This window comes from Uloborus diversus, chromosome 7 (assembly GCF_026930045.1).
Source record: "Uloborus diversus isolate 005 chromosome 7, Udiv.v.3.1, whole genome shotgun sequence".
Classification (NCBI taxonomy): domain Eukaryota; kingdom Metazoa; phylum Arthropoda; class Arachnida; order Araneae; family Uloboridae; genus Uloborus; species Uloborus diversus.
In genome coordinates, this window is record NC_072737.1 from 27,582,391 (window position 1) to 27,607,446 (window position 25,056).

At 35.7% G+C, this 25,056-nt stretch overlaps 1 protein-coding gene across 1 annotated transcript in view; it reads left to right on the plus strand.

Annotated features, from left to right (window-relative positions):
- Positions 1–25,056, plus strand: part of LOC129225936 (SEC14-like protein 2) — an 80,078-nt gene that overhangs the window by 44,897 nt on the left and 10,125 nt on the right. Inside the window, exons 6-11 of the mRNA XM_054860478.1 lie at positions 1,781–1,874; positions 4,755–4,849; positions 5,837–5,915; positions 7,601–7,681; positions 10,640–10,726; positions 17,713–17,819. Of these exons, the coding sequence (XP_054716453.1) occupies positions 1,781–1,874; positions 4,755–4,849; positions 5,837–5,915; positions 7,601–7,681; positions 10,640–10,726; positions 17,713–17,819 (543 nt within the window). The remainder of the gene's footprint in view (positions 1–1,780; positions 1,875–4,754; positions 4,850–5,836; positions 5,916–7,600; positions 7,682–10,639; positions 10,727–17,712; positions 17,820–25,056) is intronic.

Sequence of the window (25,056 nt, forward strand, 5' to 3'; positions counted from 1 at the left end):
ATTGAAATTTTTTTCTAAATCATGCTGCACAGCAGCACCTACCAGGGCTACTCGTACCATCTCTTGCCCAAAGACAGAGGAGAGGTTCACCTACCATGTGTACTGGTTATCTCCAAATTTTTAGTTTTGCCACTTGCATCCCTTTGCTTCTCACTACCTCAATTGTAATTCCTGTATTACAGGGGTGCCCACCCCCCTAAGAGCAAGGGCGCACCCCCCCGCCAAATATAGCAAAGACCTCCCTCCCCAAGCAAGAGCCCTCCTCCCAAAAAAAGTGAAAAAAACCCTCAAACCTCCCCTCCCCACCGAAGTGGGTGTTTGGCACAGTCATGGCGCAGACTGCGCCATGACCCCCCTCCCCCCAGGTGGGCACCCCTGTGTATTAAAGAGTTGAGAATAGTTCTTAGGGCAAGACTAAAAACTTTAGTGACCAGTGAGCGAGCGCGACGCACTAAGGATTAGTAATCTTTATTGGACAGCGTCTGGGAGATGCCGATGGTCAGCGAACAAAGGGCGGAGTCCCCTAGTTATGCTTGAAATGTTTTACGTGATCTAGAGGTTGGGATCACTCTTTCTCCTTTGTGACCGAGCTTGATCACCGACATTTGAAGAACGAAATTTCTATGCATGTAACAATCCTAAGTTTTTAGGCTAGAAAGCAGGGAGTTGTAAGAGAAAATAGGGTAACGCACCAGTTAGAGACATGTGCTTAAGACATCGCTGTCAGGTTAACTCAATTTTCTAAGCCTTTTAATGTATTTAGACTTTTTAAACTATTTTTCTCTCATGCAACTACATCTCATCTAACGTTTGGCTGCTTCTGGGTCCTTTGAATTAGTTCATTCTATTTCTATTTGCTCAATTTCGAGAAAAGGTCCGACCCTCGGTAACAGACACCGAAAAATCTGATGATACTCAGTAACAGATAGGATGAGGAAAGGATGAGTAATGGACAAAACTCCCTTTTTCTCTTCAAAATGTGCTAAAGTTCTTTATTTTTAGAACTAAAGCCTTATTTAATTCAAATTAAAATGAAACGCGGCCTGACCTCGTAATGGCTGTTCACAACCTTCCACCACAGCTTTATAAATATCAACTGGCTTATTCAACAACATAATATTCACTCTGATAACACTAGATGATTGCACCCTATTCATGGGCCACAGCAACATTAGTTTTATCCGCCTAAAATTCTTATTATAAAATCCAAACTTAGAACTGTCTGTTACTGGACCCTTGTCAGTTACTGGTGCCGTCACCCTACTGCTTGGAACTAAAATAATTGTATTTTATGCTAATTGTAAGTTTCAGAGGAATAATTTTTGAAAAATTCAACTGTTACAATGTGCCTTACTTTTTTTTTGCCTATTATATCAACATAAAAATCCTCTTTATGGTTTAAAGAAGCTAAGGTTGTATTTTGAGCTCTTTTCTGCTCAACCGTTCCTCAGTTTGCCATCTCATGAACCTTACATGTGTTTCTAACGATTCTGCATGAATGAGTAATTCTTACAGTTAAACCCTCATAGTAGCAGTTCCGAATACACGCAGGATGGTCTAAGTAGTTCACTTTTGGTTGGTGTGGTGTGATCCAGTTTCTAAGAAGATTAAGTAGTTCTAAAACTCAGTGTTTACCGATACAGTGGTCATTTCTTTTACTTGTCTCGATGTCCTGTTGTCAAACGTATTGGCATTTGTATGTCTGATGTACAGTTTTTTTTTCTTTTCAACACACCTTTTTATCTAGATAAATATGATACGAATAATTTTAATTTTTCAGATTTGCCAAAAGTATGAGTTTGCCGCTCATTTAGGGTATGCAAAGGACGGAACCCCCGTTAGTTACATTGCAATGGGAAGAGGAGACATAAGAGGTAAATATCGTATTTATATTCCTTAATTAGAAGTGGATGAATAAATCTTTCTACACAGAGTTTAACTACTGAACGATTATTTTCTGAAAGCAGAATTGTAGTTAAAAAGAATCATACCAGCAATTCTTTCGACAGTAAAGAACGGATAAGATAAGATCAGATACGTCCATCAAAGCAGCATCAAAATCGTGTGGATCTGTAGCAGAAGCTTTGCGTCATATGCCGGAGGTCGTGAGTTCTATTCTCACCAATGCACTGGGTGTTATTTCCGCTCTTTTACTGCAAATCTTTCTTGTGTTGTCTTATCTGTAAACAAATAAAAAAGTCCAATATCTCGAGGCAATGGCACCTTGTGGACACCTCAACAACAAAAACGCGGAAATTAAACATTTTGGAGAGAGCTGTGCTCACAACCATCATCGTTTGTATCTAAGACTGTTCAGTATGTTGAATAAATACCTTTGTGCTTGTAAAATAAAAGAATATAAAACAATGTTTTAACACGCAAATTAGCAAGAAAGCTGCATTAGTTATGTTTATTATAAATTAGCAGCTCTACTGCTAATTTGTTTTGAAATATTGTTCTATATATATCCTTTTACTTTTCAGTACTTTGTTCATCTTATTGTGTGTTTCATTTTCAAGCAAATAATCCAAGATTTTTTATTACCAGGGAACCACACGACAAGAATTATAATGAAAAAAATAAATTAAGATTCCAATCGAAATAGCACATTGAAACTTTCTTTATTATTTGACGCAAAAATAATTTGCCCTTATGCCCCCGTTATCGAGACATAAGGTCTTAAAATCGCCAAATTTCAAGTCTTGGCGAGTAACGGAAGATTCCACAAGACTTCCTTGTCTGCATGAAACAAGACATCCATCAGTGTAAGAAAGTGTTATGGTCTTCTCCATAACACACTGAAATTCGATACATTCGGCGACATTTAATGAAAATTTGGGCAGTTTAAGATCTTATATTTTGACAACGGAGACACAAGGCAAATTATTTATGCTTCCAAAAACATTTTTTACTATGCTTTATGTGTTGCTACTTGTTTAGATATTTTCCATTATTACATTATCGTACGGTTTCCTGGTAAGAAATACTTCTTGACACACTTTACACAAGTCAAAGTTTTTAGCAGTGAAGTGGGTGAAAGCAACACAGAAGACTGAGTATTTGATTACAAAAATGATTGAAAGATTTTTATAGAATTTGAAACACATTTTTTGCATTGAAAGAGAGTAGCAACCGTTACTTACTTCAAATTTAAGTTTCGAAAGGAATATATTTTGGTAATTCATTTAAACAGGTAGATGAATGTTCGAAAGGAAAAAAGTTTGGTAATTCTTTCAGAAAATAAAAAATTTTTAAGATCGACAATTATAAACAAGAATATTTGACTCCAATTATGTTCAGAAAAGTTTCACTATATGGTATGCTTAGAAATGGGTAATACTTGTGTATTTAAACAATTTGAGATTTCTAAAAACATCTTAAAACAACCGTAGTGTGACTGTGTAAAATTAGTAATTTGTTTATCCGTTTTTTCAAATGTTAATTGAAATTTTACGCTCCATGCATGAAAAAATGATGCTTAATATCTACGCTTTACTTAATAGATATTTCATCATTTATTTTTGTTTCTACAGATGCTAATACTTAAAATTCTTCAACATTTTTTTTTTTTTATGAGGGGATATTATTTCGTAATTTTAGTCCATGAAAAAGTTTTCATAAAGCGCAACGTTATATTTAACTAATTTCCTTTTATATTTCATGCATTTAGACTGCGGGAAAAAAAACTTTCTCTTTGTGGCAAAAATTTTAAACTTTTTTTAAAAATCACGATTGCTTATTGCTTTCATTTGACTGTTTGGATGTGCTATCATTTTATTTTTCCTCTACCATCGCCACCCTCTGCACCATCACCGTCGACCGGCTCCACACAATGCTGCTCCTATAGCGAAAACCGTCTCCAGGTTGCATGCATATGCTACACACACGCGCATACATTCACAACTACACACACACAAACACATACACACACATACACCTACACACATACACAAACACATGCACACACAAACAAATACACACACGCATACATACAGACACCTACACATTCACACACACACAACTACCCACATATTCATGCATGCACACAGACACAAACACATATGCCTACACACACATACACATACCCCCTACACACAAGCACACATACCCCCCACACACAAGCACACGCCTACACACACACACACACACACACACACACTCGTGATTGCGAAAAACATAATTTGAATTCAAGATGTCAAAATTCAAATTATTTTTTGCATTTTTTCCTTTTTTTTTTTTTTTGTATATTCTCGAGTTTGGTTAAAATAAAAGTTAAAAATGTATTTAGCAGTAAGAAACCATCCCTAAACAAGGACTAAAGCAGAGATACATGCAATATACCAGAGAGCCCGGTTATCACATCCTGAGACTGCAGTTCAGTTCTAATGAGAACTCATCAGTCTGGAATAGTGAAAAACTATGCTGGAGGCTAATGTCCCCTTATTAAATTTGAGAGTGCCAACAAACTGGCAGATAAAAAAAATAGTGAGATAAATTCTCTTTGTCTATCAGTTAGTTGTACTCTCAGTTTTAATGAGATGGCATCTGCCTTCAGCTCGGTTATTTACTTATCCAGACTGATGAGCTCTAACAAGAACGAAACTGCAGTCTCTGGATGTGATAACTAAGTTGCCTGGTATATTGCATGTATAAAATGTATATCTATACGTAAAACACATATCTATTTTTTTTTCCTTATTTTTAATGATTGATTTCGTTTTATTTTAATTCATTATTTATTTATTTATTTTCAGGTTTCGTTATGTCATTGCATTCATTTGACTTGTCAAAGTATTGTAGCTTAGTGATTGAATCTGATCTTAAGAAAGTACGAGAACAAAGAAAAAAGGTATGCTCTCAGATGAGGGAGTGAGAAGCAAAGGGATGCAAGTGGCAAAATTAAAAATTTGGAGCTATCCAGTACAATTGGTAGGTGAACCTCTCCTCTGTCTTGGAGCAAGAGATGGTCCTAGTAGCCTTGCAGGTGCACTGCTATACAGCATGATATAGGAAAACTTTTCAATGAAAGTCTACCTAGGACTTGATCTTCAAACATGTTTTACTCAACACTTGAAAATGTCCACTTACATCCCTTTGCTTTTCCCTGTCTCATACGTGCTTCACATATCAGTAAATGGAAATAAAATTTTAAAAAATGAAGAAAAATTTTTAAAAAAAATTAAACAAAAACCTCGACTGCGTTAAAACCAAAAAAACTAAAAAGAATAATGTATAAGACCAGTAATTTATTATGCTATTAAGTACTACTGAATAACTACACTGTTGAAATAGTTTTATAATCGTACACAGATAAGACAAATCATAAATTAAAAAGCAGAATAGAAGGATCAACAGCCGGGGCTCATTCCTTTCTAAATCAAATAATCCCGTAAAATTTGAATGGACCCCGATTGTTGAGCCTTGTATTCTGCTTTTGAATTTATGATTTGTCTTATCCGTGTACGATTATAAAACTATTTCAACGGTGTAGTTATTCAGTAGTACTTAATAGCATAATAAACTACTGGTCTTATACATTATTCTTTTTAGTTTTTTTGGTTTTTACGCAGTCGGGTTTTTTGTTTTTATTTAATAATTTTTTTTTTAAAGTTTTTTTCAAATTTAGTTATGATAGAACAGAAACAACTATGTTTACATACATGTTTCTGCAGAAACATAAGCATGTTTAATTTTGATGTTTCATGATTTCCTGTTCGCGAGGAACATCAGCTTTCGTTCAATAAATATAAAGTTTCTGAAATTTTCGTTTCTTGTTCTAAATGTACGGGAATTTTGTAACGGCATCAAAGATGTGAGTACTTTATTTTTCTTTCAGACTGGCAGAGAGATAAATGAAATTTTATACATCGTAGATATGGAAAATTTGTCCTTGAGAGAATGTTGTCACACTTGCGGTAAGTTGAAAAAAACTAGTTTGGATTCTCTTCATCTACTCTAGCTAGGTATAAAACTGAAAAATAATGTAATTATCATTCTCGATCGCGAAGGATTAATAATGATAAAAGGAACTTCTGAAAGAAATTGTTACTTTTTCACCGAGTAAAAGATTTCTTTTACTTAGAACATCGTATAAAGGTAGTTTGCATTAGACATATCTAGAAAAATTTCGTTTTAGAAATTCGTCACAAATTTGTTTGATATATCACGACATCAAATGATAAGTAATTTGTCGCTAAAAGGAAGAATGGGCTTATCTCACTTTTAAGCATTTTGCAAAAAACGATTTAAAAAATTCTAGTTTACTATATTGCTTGAGAACCGCCAACAGTGTGAGGGACTGTAACTTTTTTACTGCATAAAAGGTTAGTCAGAAAGTTAGTTAGTTGCCCTTCTTTGTAAATCTGTTCCGTCTAAGACAATTTTGATGAAACTCTATGGCAATACTTCAGACATGTACCTTTATTGTGTGGTGTACCGGCTTCCCCAAGACTAGTTCAGTTTTTCTGATTATCAGTCGCAAACATGTCTCGACAGCTGCAAGTAGCGTCCAAATTGGAAATGCGTGCAGTGATTCAATTTTGAGGGCAAAAAGGTGCAATTGCACTAAAATTTATGTGCAGTAGCATGAAGTGTATGGTGAAAATGCAATGTTACATTAAGGTATCGTGAAATGGTGCAACATGTTTAAGAATGGACGTAAAGATATTGACGATGCTGAGCGCGAGGGAAGACCAAGTTTAGGTAGGAAGTGTGGAATCACCTTCCCAAGCTACCCTAACTTTTCACCTCCTGACTTTGATTTTTTTGGTCCCATAAAACAAGAACTTTCAAAGCGATTATGCCATGCGGATGACGAAGTGAAAGATGCAACCCAACAATGGCAATCGGACATTGGACGGGATTTCTTTGCAGATGGCATCGAAAAACTTGTACCACGCCTCGACAAGCGCTTAAATAACGGAGGTGGTTACGTTAAAAAGTAGATTTTGAATGGAACTTTAAGATGCGAATAAAGTTATAGTAAAATTTCAATCATTTTTCTGTTTTCTTGAGCAGTGCAACTAACTTTCTAAATGACCCTCGTATTTATTGTAGAGATACGCCCATTGTTCATGTTATACAATCGACTTTGGATATTTCTGTGGTGGTTATAACTCTTTTTTTTTTTTTTTTTTTTTGAGATACGCCCATTCGTCTTTTTGGAGAGGTGCAATGTAACATTTAGATAGTTACACTCAAATTATTTCTAAAGGTTAATGTATCTTTACTTTCTTCGTCATTGTCAAAGTCTAAATGGCCAACAACTGAATGGGGCCCAATAACTATCCCGTTTGCCCTAATTGCCTGGAGTTTAGCTAAATTATGCTTTAGAACGTTACAGGAAATCTTTAAATATTTTGAAGTAGTTTATTTAAATGCAATGACAAATTCAACGTAAATATCAAAAGTGTGAATAAGAATAAAATTTAAATCACGTCATGGTTTCAATTTTTTTTAAACATCTTTCTTTTAAAACGAATGAATATTCCGATACCAAAATGCTTGTGTTATCTTTGAATGAGATTTTCTTTCACAGAAAAGAAAGAAAAAACTTCAAAAATGTAATATCCTGTAGGGTTTTTTTTTTTTACTTTTGCAGTAATTGAAATGGGATTAGACAATTTTAGAATGTTGCAAGAACACTATCCAGAAATTTGGAAGTATGTCATCATAGTCAATGGTAAGTTTGTTTTTAGTTTACACATTTCTTGATTTGATGAAAGTGTAGAATTCGCACTGAGGTGTTTCCTTCAGCCAGAAGTCCTTCTTTTAGTGACTAAAATTGATGGAATAAGCAAAAAAAAAAAAAAAAACACAAGGAGACAGAAAATACTTTTATTTTTTCAACATTTACTTATTTTTTCAAAATGTTAGATGTCTAAAACAAGATTTTTCAACGTGTAACGTCACAAGTAAAGACAACCATCTTCAATTGGACGCGTGGTTGTCTTTTCTGGCAAGGAATCGTCTTTTGGTGATTTTTTTCACACCGAGCTATTATTAGCGGAGCGAGAATCGTTAGTATCAAAATATCATTTGGCAAAGTTTGGCAATGTCCTAAATCCCTTTCTGGCAACCCTAGCGACTTGTTCACTTGTGACGTCAGCAGTGGAAATGAAAATAGCGACTGAACGTCTGTTAAAATTATTTTTTTAAAAGAGAGCAAAAAAGTCAGAATGAAGAAAAAAATTAACTCATCCCATATTTCCGATCATGTTCTATCAGAAAAGAATATTTTTGACAAATGGGAAACAATGCAATTCCAATTAATTGTAGGTGTCACTGTTGTCTTTAGCCAATGGCTGGTGAATAGGCAAAACAAAAAACAAAAATACACCCACCCACACACGTCCAATGAAACAATTTCCTTGTCCATTCCAAATTGAAGTGTTTTACCTTTTTGGCTGTTTTCTTAAATCCTCACAAGGAGGTGTGTTCAAGCTCTGGAAATGCAAATAAGATTTCACTCTTTAAAAAAAAAAAAAAAAACCCTGCGGCACTACGAGAAAATGTCGAGGAAACTGAGCTTTCATAAAAGTTTCGAGTAACAAGTTACAGTTTCTTCTCAAAAAAAAAAAAAAAAAGCTGTCAAAATCAGTACTTAAGAGTTACCACGTTACGTTACTAAATTCCTATACATTTTCTAGCCGTACTGCATTTTTTTTTTTTTTTTTGGCAACTTCAGCACTCGAATACGCTACCTTGTGGTGATTTACAAATTTCAGAAAAAGGCGTTCCACGTGTGTTTGTTGAGGTAAACATAGGCAGTTTGTTATGGGTATTTATTAACGCATTCGATGTGTCTTACATTGCTTTCAACAACAGATATTGTTTCGTCCGTCATTGGTACTCTCAAGCTTCTCAAATTAATGTTAGTTTCCATTATTTCCTCCTAAAAAGTCATGAAATTAATGACGAATATGCTCGTCTGTTCGAAGCATTTCTTATTTATTTATTTATTCATTCATTTTTTTTTTTTTTTTTTTGAAAGGGGATCAAGTTTTACCAGGTAAATTTTTTTTATTGTTTTTTGTGAATTTGAATAAGTATGAGATTTTTTAAAAATCTAAATCTCGAAAGGAAGATTTGATAACATTAACTAAAAAATAAGGACTTTCATCTCCGCCTAATTTTGAAATAATTAATTTAACTAACCTTATTTTACTGCAGCATTTAGTTGCAATGGACAACATGCAAAATACATTCTTGAAAATACTGTCGCAGAACGGAATAAAAAATTTTAACCGAGAAAGAAAGTTTAGAATTTGGACTGGCAAAAACAAAAGCTGAGAATTTTAATCGTTAAAATAGTGCGCCAACTTTACTTCATTGCTTACATCATCGGTTGATGAATTTCACCAAAACTATGTTTTGGATTATAGTTTTAGTATTGTGCTAGCAAAGAACCCTTGACGAGATATCGCTTATAAGTTAAACCATTTTTATGATGAGTCGATTAAAAAGGTAGAAAGATTACAGAATCTGATAAGTTTGAAGAAATAATGGAAAACCAAATTAAAAAGAAAACTACCACTATATATCCATGAGAATTTTATTGATGATTTGCATAGCTCATTTAATTTAAAAATTAGGAACATACCAAACAGAAAAAAATTAAATTAACCGATTCGGCAGTTAGAGAAATAACTCAGCTACAAATGTAAAATAACAGAACCAAAAAAAGAAATACTAAGCACTTTTAATAATGCACTGAAAAGGAAAAAGAAACTTTTCTGGGTCAGAAAGGACAATTTATTTACGTATTTATGTAGTTTTTAGTTATTCCAAGAAAATGACTCCACAAACGAGGGAAAATGCGGCTCGAGTCATTTCTAACCAAACTTTTCCAATAAGAAAAATATGCATGTTTCAACACTCAAATTTATGACAAGAAGTTAGATAACGATAAGAAATTTTCTAAATGACTAACTGAATAATTGAAAACTACAGGAGTACTTAAATATTGTCCTTTCTGACCAAAAAAGTTATTTTGTCCTTTTGAGTGCATTATGAAAAGTGCTTAGTATTTTTTTTAAAGAATTCTATTATTTATTCTTTTTACTGTAAATGTCTTTCAGAAATAGAATAGTGCTACCATCACGAAAATTCACCTCTTTTCTTTTCATATAAATGCTTCATACTAAAAGGAAAAGAAAACTATGTACGTGTCTAAAACTTTAAGCATTTGGCACTAAAAATTAATGCTTGTTCCCCTATGGGATTTGTTTGTGTGCTAATTTAATTAGAACCATTTAAATATTAAAGGTTTGCTAAACTAATTCATATTTCTAAACATACTAGTTACTCGTGATAAAGATCCTAATATGTATATCGATTACATTGAGCTCGGAATCTTCCATGCAATGTTTTGCAGTCCGGTATGTTTTGCTTTTAAATACAACTTCAACCAAATTTCATAAACAAATTATCCACCACCAAACGCATCAACAAACGCATATTGAAGACCGATGGCCTGCATTGACCATTTTGCGAACCAATAAATTTCACTCACAAATAATTTAGCTGAATTTATATGCATGCTTCTTCAATATCATAGGACCTCTTTCACAAGTTTTTATTCAAAAATATGCTGGCTCCCTGTCACTTTTTTGATTGATACAACCTGTTTTTGTTTTAGCACCTTCCTACTTTTATGCTGCATTTAATCTGTTCCGTCCTATATTTGGGAATACTTTCATGCAAAATTTCCACGTAGTGTCCAGAGGTAAGTTTTCCATCCATTTGTATTTAATTATAAGATTTTACTTCACAGTGCATGATTTAAAAAAAAATATATATATATATATATATATATATATATATATATATATATATATATATATATATATATATATATATATATACTGGGTGGTTATAAAATAACATGTGGTGTTCAGAGCACTCTAGCAAGTGAAGTATTGGACGAAACATTGCCAAATTTCATGGGCGTACGTAGCAGACCATGGGATTTCGTTTTCTGCAATAAAAAAAAATAGCATCAAAATTCACCAACAGGGCGGATTTGAGCCCTGCAAAAGTGTATTACTTGCGAATACTGAAGAATTAAATGCCAAAAAATGCAGCACTTATAAAGTTTTTAACTAACAAATGTTTGTTGCTTTCAAATAAGGTTCAATAAAACCAACAAGAAATTTTAATTCGTAACAAGAGAAGAATAATACTAAAAGTCGTCACGAAGAAATTTTGGCTCGGAAGCAAGGATTTCTTCTTGAATAATATTCATATAAGATGGTGCACCACCCCACGTTGAGCTTTAGGTACTGAGTGTATGGCGACAACATTTCTTTGATAGCAGATTTATTAGTCATGCATTTCCTACGGTCGGTATGGTCACTGTGGTCTTTCACCTTGTGACATTCCGCTATGGGGATTTCTTAATGGTGTTGTGTTTCTACGACATGTTCTCGCTGTCTCAACTTTGAAAACTCGAATAACCTTGCAGGTAGGGGAAATTAATCCCCCCCCCTGGATGTGTGGAAAATATTGTGCATTGTATGCAGTGCATGGAAAGTACCTCGATATGGGTCATATTGAACCTCATTTGTTAGTAAAAATCATATTTTGGGAATAAAATTGATGCATATTTTGGCAGTTAGCATTTAATCCTTCAATATTCACAAATATTTCCCCTCAATATTCAAAATTTCCCTTGGTGACGATTTTTTGTACTAAGTTTTTTTTATTTTAAAAATCGAAATCCAATGGTCTACTGTGTATGTGCACGCCCATGAAATTTTGCAATGTTTCGTCCAATACTTCACTTGCTAGAGAGTTCTGAACATCTGACGTTATTTTATAACCACCCTGTGTGTGTGTATATATATATATATATATATATATATATATATATATATATATATATATACAATTCGCGATAACTCGAAGTTTGATAACTCAAATATTATTTTACTCGAAGTTTTTTTTAAGATGACTCGAAATTTTTTTCGAAAGAACGATAAAAAAAAAATTTAATTTGAATTTTGACCTCTTGAATTCAAATTATGTTTTCCGCAATCACGAGTGTGCGTACGTAGAAGTGTGTGTTTGTGTGTGGGGGTATGTATATTGTGTGTAGGGGTATGTGTGTGTTGGCATGTGTGTTTGTGTCTGTGTGCAGGTATGAATGTGTGGATAGTTGTGTGTATGTGTGTGTATGTGTAGGTGTCTGTATGTATGCATGAATGTGTGAGTAGTTGTGTGTTTGTGTGTGTGTATGTGTTTGTGTGTGTGTATGTGTTTGTGTGTGTGTATGTGTTTGTGTGTGTGTATGTGTTTGTGTGTGTGTATGTGTGCGCGTGTGTGTGTAGTTGTGTATGTATGCGCGTGTGTGTAGGACATGGATGCAACCTGGAGACGGCTTTCGCTATAGGAGCAGCATCGTGAGGACCCGGTTGACGGTGACAGGGTGCGGAGGATGGCGGTGGGAAAATAAAAAGATAGGACATCAAAACAGTCAAATGAGAACAATAAGCAATCGTGATTGCTCAAAAAAAAATAGAAAGAAACAAGTGACTATGAGAGAAAAATCAGTTCACCTTCACTTGCAATTCCTGAACAATAGACCTCTAGAGCAAGAAGAGCACTTGTTGAGATAATGTGCGATAGAGCAGTTTCCCCGTGCAGAAATGAGTTAGCTTGTTTTCTTTTGCTGTACTGTACTGTTTACACTTTGACACGTTGCTGGACTACGAATTTGCTTTTAAGCTGTCAAGTTGTCAACTGATTGTACCTTCATTCAAAGGCTGACCTAAGTTAAGATGCGTTCCCCTTCATTCTTTAGTTCGGTCATTTGCTGATAGGTTCCTGAGAGAGAGAGAGAGAGTGAGTTTTCTTTACTGTTAAAGATGTCTAAGCAAGTATTCTGTCAATGATATTAAAAGAAAAAGAGAAACTTTTCTAAAGCGGTAGAAGCCATGAATCCAAGTTTGAAACGCATGAAGATGTGCACCTTTCCTGAAGTAGAATCAGCTCTATTCAAGTGGTTCCAGCAGTATCGAAATCAAAACCATGCTTTTGATTTTTTTTCTCTAAATATTTTTTGATTAAACTGTGCATACTGTGCTTTAAAACTTTTAAGTTCTGTAATTTTGTTATATGTACATATCAATTAAAATATTCGATGGTTTTGATAGTGAAATGTCGAAAACCGAAACTAGTGGTAAGTCAAACTTCCGGTAAGTCGAAGTTTTTCGTCGGTCCCTTTAGATTCGAGTTATCGCGAATTGGCTGTATATATTTATATAGATAAATTGTATTTTTCTTATAAGCATTAAAAACAGATAGTTGAAGTACTAACCAAGGCACATTTATCTTGAATTTAAATCAATGACACAAAAGTTTCAATAGATATTTAATATCAAGACGATACCATATGTAGGATAATCTGGCTAATAAAGAGACATTCAAACATAATTTAATTTTCAGCATTTCATAATGTGGTTAAACACTCTATAGCTCGGTACAAGCAGAACCCGATTAATCTCTGAGTTTAGGGGATGCTCAGTCTCTTCCCCCTCCCCCTACATTTTGTGGGGATTTTATTTCAAATTCTACAGTCATTGAAAGCAAACTCACTGAAGTTACAGTTATAAGTTCCAAAAGTGACTCAGCAGTATTCAGGATTAGGTTTTCCCCCTTTCCCCCATCGGCACATAAATTTTGCATGCGTTACATGTGGTTTTAATTGCAACTCTACAGTTAGATGTTTAATCACGTGACTAGACTGGTGCAAAATAGAAGATATTTTTGCTTTTTCATGACAAGAAGTTACTAAATACTTTTTTCTCTATGCTAACAGTTTTTTCTCTAAGTTTCAAAGGATGTCTGTGCCAAATTTGGCTAAGATTCGACGAAAGTTGTGGATTTGTATAAGAAACATACACAGGCACACACACAAATAATCAGGGTTTTTTAATTCTGTAACATTGATTATTAATACTGTTAGAGGTAACAGTATTGTCAGAAATCAAACAAAAAATGCATTTTTGTTATTTTCTGTAAATAACTTCCTGCTGATAGAAGTTATTTGATTTATTTCTTCACTTATTTGATAATCAGATAAGATCCCCAATAGAGTCACAGCCGATATTGGCAAAACTTGTTCATTCGGTCATCCGCTTTCTTTTTAAATCAAAATATGGAGAACAGAATCTAAAAAAATAAATAATTGTCATTGTGCTGAAATGTAAAGAATAATTAAACAACGTTTTGGTACACAAATTTGCAACTTAAATTCACATTCTTACTCTAATTTTGCTTAATCATTTCTGACCGAGCAGATTGTAAATTAAATGGTCAATTAAATTGATAAAATTTAAAAGTTTCTCAACTTAATTTTTGCGCTTTCAACTTCCTCATTTACGAGTTTCCTGGTCGATGGATAAGACGAGGTTCGGACGACGACAATGGGGTGGTTTCCTTCAGTCAAAAGTACTTTTTTAGTCATTGAAATGGATAGAATGAGCAAAAAAAAAATAACATGGACCCAGAAACTACTTTCATTTTCCCAACAGTTTTTTTTTATTAATTTTTTAAAATATCCGATTTTTCAAACAAGGCGTGCTCTTGATGACGTCACAAATGATGTACTTTACTGCATTTTTCTACTACGTTTCCACGTAATGATAATCAAGCAGCGATTTAAATATTGCGCTCTGCGCTTGCTATCAACCCTATCGCTGCCAATACACGTGAGTAAAGATGCGAATTAAATATTTTACTCCGTGAATGGCAACATGGAACGGCATTTCATCATTTGTGATGTCATCGGCAGAAGCCGTAAACAATGAAAGCGCTCCAATTTAAGTTTTTTTTTTTAATATTAAATGTAAACAAATTTATCAAAAAATGGTCAGATCCTATCCTAATGGTCAGGCTCATGTTTTTAAGCATGCTCTTTCACAAAAAAATACTTTTAAAATTTGGGAAACGATCCCATTGTCTTCTTCCGTGACCACCACACTCTCCGGACCTAACTCTATTCGATTTTTTATGCAGTTGCAACAAATATCACGTGTTCGTGACATGTTACAATGAGTGCAACAAGAATTAGTCTTTTCGAATTAATCTCTGCCACATTACGAAATAAGTGCAAAGATTCTGCATCGATAATATGTCTGTCTGAATAAACCTTCCAAACCCCGGTGTTAATTGTGACATAATCTGTACGTAGGCAATTTTTCGTTCTCAGTAGCCACGTGAATAATTCACAGTTACAAGTTAGAGATGTTTCCTTCAGTCAAAAGTTCTACTTTTTGTCACTGATATTGATAGAATAAGCAAAAAAAAATATTAAAAAACCGGAAAAGACTTTCATTTTCCCAAAGTTCTATTGTTAATTAATTTTTTTAAATGTCTGAATTTTGAACCAAAATGTTTCATCGTGTGACGTCACAGATATTGAAAGCCATCTTTATCGGAGTGCATGGTTGTCTTTTCAGGCAAGATATCGCCTGTTAATGATTTTTTTCACCGTGAGCAATTTATTAGCGGAACAAAAACTGTTAGTTAAATAAAATATTTATTTAGCGAAGCTTGGTAATGTCCTGAAACTTTATTCTGGTAATTAGAGGTGCGACATCGATGGCAAAATATCGATGTTTCAAAACATCGATATTGGAAATTAAAACATCGATGGTATTGATACATCGATCAAAAAAGATCGATGTTTCCAAACATCGATGTTTTAAAAGATCGATCTTTTTATCAATGTATAACATTCATTTTTGAATATACTACACTAATGTAAGCAAATAAAAAAATACGTACCCGACGAATATATTAAAAATACTTAACCTCAAATCATGAACATAATTTAATAAGAATAATTTCGCAACATCTTCGTATTATAAAGGGTGTCCCAAAATTAACGCAAGATTTGAATTTGCCGCCATTTTTGCAATAAATTGTGGGCAATCTTGAAAAAAAGGACAATTTGGCAGCTGAGGGTCGAGGGTTATTACAAATGGAGCGTTTTCGATTCTATAATGCGTTTTCATTATCGAACAATTATTTGAAAAATAATGAAGTTTGGGCGGGTCAAGCAGTTTACTGTTATTGGCGCTCGATATCGCAATTAGGTAATGCGCAGGTGGTTGTGGGATTGCTGACATAGACGTTTGACTTCAAATAACCCCATAGGGAGAAGTCTAATGATGTAAAATCACACGATCTAGGGTACAATTCATATCACCGAAACGAGAGAGTACACGAACAGGAAATTCCTTATGCAGTGATTGAATTGTTTCGCTGGCTGTATAATAGCATAACACTCCATTTTTACTAACCCTAAACTCCCAGCTGTCAAATTGTTCTTTTTCCGTGGCTGCCAACAATTCACAGCAAAAATTGTGGCAAATTCAAATCTAGAGTTAATTTTGGGACACCCTTTAGTAGGACAAATATTGATAATAAGATAAGCACCGATCGATACAAACTAGTTATAGTAATAAGGAAATATTTTCAAACTGAATGAAACTAAAAGTAATTTGCACCAAAAAAAATTTCTAAGAAAAAATGTATCATAGCACTTACCGTCAGTTGAATGATGAGAAAAAGTTGTCTAATTATTTTAAAAATACGAAATTAATTCTAACAATTATTTTTAAGATCAAGAAATATGTGTTGTACTGTTAGTTAATAATTGAACGCAAATTGTAAGTAATACAGGGACAACTTGGTGAGGGAAATCGATACGTAACCCCGAATATTGTGTTAAGAGTTTGGAGAAAAAGAAGTTAGTTTACTATTACTTTGTCCCCCAGAAGCGCATTTCTCTTTTCGCAGACTATCCCGCCAGTCAGAGAAACATCTCTTTCCGATGGAACAGAAGTTGCCATCACTATCAAATACTTTAAAGCAACTTATACTAGCTCTGAATTTTTAAAGTTATAATTTTCACCCCGTAGTAACGTATAGGATTTTCCTTTACTTTAAGAACTAGAGCCTTGAAATAGACTGCAAGTTCTGGCACCAAACTACCAGTGTCAAGTTCTCCCAATAGCTTTGACCTCTCTTCCTCACCTCTAGTAATCTTCTATTATCTTGTAGTCTTACCAAAAATCCTCCTCTGCACAGAAAATTGATCTTATAAAATGAGTGCCAAAAAAAAATTTTTTTTTTTTTTTTCGGCAACTCCATAAGTAAACTTAATTACCTAGCGAGAAAATTTGAGCAAATTTTATGACAATTTTCATTAAAATGCAAAAACATCAACATCGAAACCAAAACATCGATGGTCCAAAAACATCGAAAGTAAAACATCGATGTTTTGACAAAAACATCGATGTTTCCAAAACATCGACATCGATGTCGCACCCCTACTGGTAACCCCAGTGATTTTCATACTTGTGACGTCAGCAGCGAAAGTAGAAAACAACGGCTGAATGTTGTTTAAGAATATTTTTTAAGAGAGAAAATTAAGAAAAAAAAGTAACATTCCCATTTTTTGGCCATGTTCTTTCAGAATATTTTTTAAGAATGGGAAACAACCCAATTATGAATCGATAATCAAAATTGAAAATGTGTTGAGAGTAGTAAGTTAAAAAATGATAATTGCTATGAGTCAAACTACAGTTGGGGCAAAGCTAACCTGGAAGCGTCGTAATGCTGTGATTAGAATCTGCGTAGCCTTCACAAAGTTGCCAGGATAGCTTTACCCCGATTATAGTATGCATATTACATTATTTTCAGAGGCTACTCCGGAGTTGCTACTGAAGTACATCGATGAAGATGTTCTGCCTGCATTTTTAGGTGGAAAAAAAGTAGATTCCAATGGAGATCCCATGTGTTCAGAATTTGTAAGTAATATGATGAGAAATTTTGCAACTGATTTCCAAATATGTTTGTACTACATAAATGTGCACATTAGGGTGGTTCAAAAATACATGTAAAAATAAAAAGTTTCTCCTAGATAACAGGACTCATCTCAATATTTTCAGGCTTGTGAATAGTAACATACTGGAAGAGTTTTAGCTTCCTTTTTCAACCCCCAAACTTCATAAGTATTGGGAGGAGTATTAAAAAGATACATTGAGATGAAAAAATAATGCTACATGTTATAATATACACTAGTAATATGCATATACATTGCAATAAAATAATTATTTACAAAAAAAAAAAAAAAAACAGCAGGGGAAATTAAATGTTTCTAAATTTGAGGCATTTTTTATGCTACGGCTAATGTTAAATCAATGTGTCATTGAGCAGCCTCTTAAAATTTGAGTACGAAGCTAAAACTTTTACAGAATAATACTATTAGTAAGTCTAAAAAAAAATAGGGGGTGTCCTGGACTCTAGCTGATTTTTTTTTTTTTTTTTTGAACCACCCTAGTTCACACTTAACCAAAAATTTTTGATTCATTAAACAAATCACTATCAATGAGTTTCCCCTCATGTTTCGTTTTAAATGCAAATTAAATAAATAAATTTATCTCAAAATCAAAATGATAAATAACAATCAAATTGATGTGACGGTTAATGTGATAATAATGAAGCAAATCAAACTCGCAGTTATTTAAATATCTTAAATTGACGATATCAAAGTTTGAGAACGAAAAGATATACTTATCTGACCATACTATTCGAAAACAAATGTGATGATTGAATTGCATTTTTTACATATTTTTTTTAATGTTTTTTATTGTTATTTTAAACCTACGCACAGTATTAAATTACACTGGTGTGCAAAAATTAAGGACAAAGTCGAAAAATTAGCATACCAGCTGAACGAAGAGGCAGAGCGGACAGAAAGACCAATCAGGAGATTAAGTAAGGTGATGTACGGTAGCACATGCGCAGATATGCAGGCAGACGTAATGGGGAAGTGTCTGAGTAGTATAAAGCATGTTGTCGGTATAATATCAGTATTTCTGGCAAAGAGATTGCACGCCGTATAGCAGTTAAAATCACACCGAGTTGCTGCCTCAGCGAGAAATGGCGAATAATCAATCTGTTAGACGACATCTGGATGCTTTTACCAGAGGTCGAATCATTGGGAAGTTGGAAGAAGGCCGCAGTGTGACAAGTGTGACTGCAGAGTTCGGAATTGCTCACAGCATCGTTTCACGACTTTAGGAGACAATTTCAAACTACAGGAACAGCTATCCGGGGGTTCAGTAGTGGTCGTCCACGAGGAACCACACCCGCAGATGACCGGTATATTGTCTTACAGACCAGAAGAAACAGGCGGCAGACAGCGGGAGAAATCGCTAGACACACGACACAGGCGACTGGACGACCGATATTGCGTTTTACCGTGGCCAGAAGACTGCACGGTGGTAGTCTGTTTGCACGACGCCCTATACGGTGTGTACCTCTAACGCCTGCCCATCGGAGAAGGCGTTCTCTGTGGTGCCGGGAACACCGGAATTGGAGAGACAATGAATGGGGACGAGTACTCTTTACAGATGAGAGCAGATTCAGTCTGAGTAGCGATTCTCATCGCATACTCATCTGGAGAGAGCGGGGAAGCCGCAATCATCCCTCGAACATCATTGAAAGGGACAGGTATGGAGGTCGCGGTGTTCTCGTTTGGGGAGGCATCATGCTTGGTAGTCGTACAGACCTTCACATCTTCGACGCAGGTTCAGTCAACAGGACCCGTTATTGTAACGAGATTCTTCTTCCATATGTGCGTCTTTTTAGAGGCGCTATGGGTCCGCAGTTCCTCTTCATGGACGACAATGCACCATGTCATCGCACAGTAGCTGCCGAACAGCTCTTAGAGAGTGAGGATATTGAACGTATGAATTGGCCGGCACGATCTCCGGATCTCAATCCCATCGAGCATGTATGGGATTTTCTAGGTAGACGCTTGGCAGCTCGTACTTTACCACCAGTAACGATTCGGGAGCTTCGATTGGCGCTGCAAGACGAATGGGCAACAATGCCTCAACAACTCATTGACACCCTCATTCTCAGCATGGGCAGACGCTGTGAAACCTGCCTAGCAGTCGGGGGAGATCATATCCCCTACTAAAGACCGGATGTTTCTTGCTGGACACCCATCACAGGGATGTTTCGGCCTTCATTCGCATTGCGCTCCATGCTACTTTTTCAATAAAGCTTCTTTTTATCCCTCTGATTTCTCTTTTAGTAAGTGTTGCTTACATTACACATGTCCTTACGTATTGGGGATCTTACGGCATTAAATGTGTTGATTTGGAAAGCTTTTGTACAAAGTTATATTGAAAAAACCGTCTTGTCCTTAATTTTTGCACACCAGTGTATGTTTTACATTAATCTGAAAATGATATTAAATGGTTCACGGAATAAGTAAGAAGTTACGTTAGCCACAAAAATAATCTGATAATTTCTACTAAAATTCAGCTGTTAATTGAAGAGTTTGGTGGATGGATATGTTAACTGATATTTTTGAAGAAATGGGGATTTGTGAGCAGACTAAAATGATATTGTGTCCCCTTCAATTATATGTATTTCATTTTTCCAAAAGCCCTTCAAAAAAAAAAAAAAAACTTTCAGTGCAAAGATAAAACTTGCACGCATGTAAGTAATCGAGTCTGAAAGAACCACAACGAAATGAAGTGGATATATATTTCCTCACACTGCTGGAGCAAGAATTATTATAAAAATATTTTAACAAAAAGAATTCATATAAATAAAAAAGACAACCCGGAAGAGGTGCTGGATCCAGTTTGGCTAGTCCTAGTCTATGTAATTCTTAATGAAGATCAACTGCTTTTGATTAGGTGTTCAAAATGCCTGAAAGACTGTTGAAGTGGTCATTTATGCTTCCTTCAAGCCCTTCTGGTTAACTTAGCGCCCCTTCAAATATTTAACTATACACCCAAACCTGTTTTTGTGCGATTTTCTTTCTTTCTTTTTTTTTTTTTTTTTTTTTTTTGGTGCATTTTTTTTTTTTTTTTTCGGTATGAAATTTTTTTATAAAACGAACGGAAATCTTTACTAATAATAAAGCTGAAACTCTCTCCGTCTGGATCTCTGTGACGCGCATAGTGACGTGCCTAGACAGTTTGTTCGATTTTCATGAAATTTGGCCCAAAATTAGTTTGCAGCATTGGGGTGTGCACCTCGAAGTGATTTTTCGAAAATTCGATTTTGTTATTTTTCTAAATTCACCATCCATTATTTGTAAATATGCAGGCAAACCAAATGACCTTTTAATTTTCTACTACAGGCAAAGCCGTGGGAGTACCACTAGTTATTTATTAAACAAGTGTGAGGTAGTATCTTTAAGTGACGACATAGGTATCCCGATGGGAAGTCACTGTGACCTCCCCAAAATTTCCTTATTCAGGAAATATTTCGAGATTCGGCAAAATTATCATCATTTGGTTTATTTTGATATCGTTTAAAGATACCTTTTTGGGTTATTTTCTACGCGAGACTTTTTTTATGTGATCCTTATCCACCGCATAAAAAAAAAAAATTAAAAAGAAGAAGAAGAAGAAAAATAACTGTGTTGCGAAAACAACTTTTTACAGCTACTCGTGAAGTTTCGAACAATTTTTTCTATGCTATCCCTATCCACCGCATAAAACAGGTTTAGGTGTATTTGAATTTTTAAAAAACTATAGTTTGAGCAATCTTAACCTAGCTACGTCGTAATCTATATAATTAAAATCTGTGAGCGTTTGTCTGTGAGTTTAACTCTATCTCCTTCGAACTGTCAATGTATCTCAGGCCAATGCTGGTACAGTTCGATACAGGATATCCTGAGGAAAGCCATTATGCCTGTCTCATGCTTCTAACCCTTATCGAGCCAGAGATATAAATGAAAAACTATGCCGTTAAATTTTTTAAATGTCATACCTGTGGCCTCAAATTTGGTGGCAATTATCAGATATCGTCGCCGAATTTGGTGTGAAATTACCGACACTGTTTTCAAATTTGGCAAAATATTGCCAAGCAACAGGTGAAAGGGGGCAGAGAAATCAAGGTACGCGACCAAAGACGGCGTCCATGCCTTGCCGCCACAGGCAGTGAGGAGGGGGCGAAGCCATCGAAATACACCACCGAAGCCGGATTGGTGTTCCGACCGCCGCAGGTGGCGAACGGTGGTTGGCGAGCGAAGCGAAAAAGGGGAAAAGCCCACTAGTCTATACTATTAACACCTCTGTGTGTCTAAGTGTGTTCGCAACCCTATCTCCACCGCACTATCAATAACTACGGGTCAATACTGGTACTGTTAAATACAGGACAACCAGGAAAAGCCATTCCGTCCTGTCTCACCTCTCCAAGCTTTAAAGGACCGGAGATATAAATTGATAAATATACCATTAAACTCATCAATTACCACATGCCGCAAGTGGCGAACGGGTGTTGGCAAGCGAAGCGAGCTGGAGGTGGAGCCCTCTAGTGTTGTGATTAGGATATTCGTAGCATTCACAATGCTGCCGTTTATTTTTGCCCTTTTCGTAGAAGGCTCTGTGCTGCACTGTGCTGTTCAAGGCTCTGTGCTGCGTGGGTATAGTTTATATTCCGGGGGATATGGAAGCCCTGCCCAGGACAAGGGACATTGACGCCACCGCTCAGGAGGAGCAGTCGCGTGCGAAGGCCTGTGACCCTTAAAAGTAACCCGGAATGCCAACTTTAATCAAATGAAGACAACTTGCGATTCAGGACTCCTCAAAGAAAGAATAACTTGATCCTCATATATATAATAGCGAATTCACTGGTCGAGTATCGCTCTTGACGTCACCAACACTGAAACTTGAGCCACATCATGACAATCTTATATAATTACAAACCGAGCGTATGTATCTATGTATGTACCTATAAAGTCATCTATGTATGTAGTCATCTATGTCCGAGTTACTTCTCCCTAAAGACAGTGAACTGACCAGCGAACCAGGTATCAATGGATTCATAATCTTCCCGTCTTTATGTTTGGCTACTTAACATAATCCTCCGATAATGCACTCTATAACAAAGAAATCGACGCACCAAGAAGGAGTAATCCGATTGAGACGAAAATTGGCGGATTGCAAGACAATGCACGGAATATTAAATGATTAAATTTCTTAGAACAATTGAATAATTTATGTGGGAGTTACAGTAACAAGTTCAATAAGGTATTGACCCGCCTCTATCCTGGATACAAGCTGAAGCACGGCGTGGCAAACACCGATAAAGCTCCCGGAGGGTGTCTTGCGGTATTTCCGGCCAAATTCGCTCCAACTGTCGGATGAGGTTGTCAACATTTCTTGCCAGATGCAATCGCCATCCCATCATATCCCAGACATGCTCGATGGATGAGAGATCTGGCGATCTGGCAGGCCACGGAAGAGTTTGACAAGCTTGCAGACAGTTTATAGCAACATGTGCCGTATGGCATTGCCCTGCTGAAACCCAGCCGAGGGTACTGCAAGAGGAACGGCAGCAAAACAGGTCTTAGGATGTCGTCGACGTACCACTGTGCAGTAAGTGTACCTCTAATTACGACTAAAAGGGTCCAGTTATCAAAGGAAATGGCACCCCAGACTATAATGCCTTGTTGAGGGCCAGTGTGGCGTACAAAAGTGAAACCAGGATCCTCCTTCTGCCTTGGGTGGCTCCAAACACGTCTTCGATGATCGTCGATGACACAGTTGGAAGCGGGATTCGTCGCTAAAGACTATACGTCCCCAGTCGGCAACATTCCAACCTGATCGAGTCATGCACCACTGTAATCTGGCTTGACAGTGTGTAGGTGTCAGTGGCAGGTAGCGTAACGGTCGGCGCGAGCGTAGATTTCGCTATCCCAACCATCTGTAAATGTTCATGATGGACACTGGTGTTTGGGTTGAACGTCTGATGGTTCATTGAGATGAGGAAAGCGCTGTGAGCGCTGATCGGACAATCACTCTGTCATCACGATCTGTTGTGACCCTAGGTCGAACGCTACCATCCTGACCTTGAACTCTGCCATTTTCCACCCATCCTTTGCCAGCATCTTCGAATCGCCGCATCGCTTCGACTCAAATGACGAGCTATTCTCCGATTTGACCAACCGCCCTCTTTCAATCCAATGATACGACCTCTTTTAAACTCTGGCAGTTGCTCGTAATGAGCACGAACCATGCGGCGAAGCATTTTTAAGTTGTTGAAAGGTAATCTGAATCGCAATCAAACCGAAAGTTTTAACAACTGTTGAAGAACTGCTCTTTATACAAATCTACTGGATGCGCAGTTTCGATGCGCTGGAGATCAAACTATTCATTCATTGGACACCAAATTTTAATCATTTGTATATCTGGTCAAAACACTCATGCATGCAAAATTTCAAAGTAATCGGATGATTACTTCTTGGTGAGTCGATTTTCTTTGTTATAGAGTGTCATTAGCGGAGATATCAATTAAAAACTATTAATTATATGACACTTAGATTTCGACATAAAATTCCTAGTTTTCTCGAAAGCTTTCCTCCATTCAAATTATTATTCAGTGCTTTGCTTCATATTAACTTTCCGCAACAATCCTTTTATTAAAATTTATAGCATCGAATAAATATTTATTATTATATAGTAAAATTATAGCGCAGTATAAGAAAATCATTGAGACGAAAGATCTGCTGCCATTTTTGTTTCTCGAATATGAACAAGTAAAATTCTGGGTTTTGTTTCGAGGCTTTTCCTGTAATCGGGGGATTGAAAATGTTTCCTTTTTGGTTATTTTTCCGCAATCTGCCACAAAATTTTAAAGTTTTTTTTTTTTTTTTTTGTTCAAGCCTGAGTGTTGAACACGCGTCACTTGACATAACTTTTATTTTCGAGGTAGACTTTGCAAAGCAGGTGACGCAGCTAGTTAGGAATAAAAATTAAACACATCAATGTGTATACACTTTCAATTATAACTTTTTCGAGCAAATTCCTATTTTTTGTGGAATTTTTGTGAAATGTTTTTTTTTTAATCTGAAACGCAAGAGACTTAAGTATTAGATATGAAATATAATTCAGGTCTTTTTAGAAATAAGTCTCACATTTGCCACCACATTTGTTTTTTTCGTCAAGAGTTTGGCTGGGACACCTGGTATGGGCCGATTGGAAACTCTTTGGGACATGGACTTTGGATGGA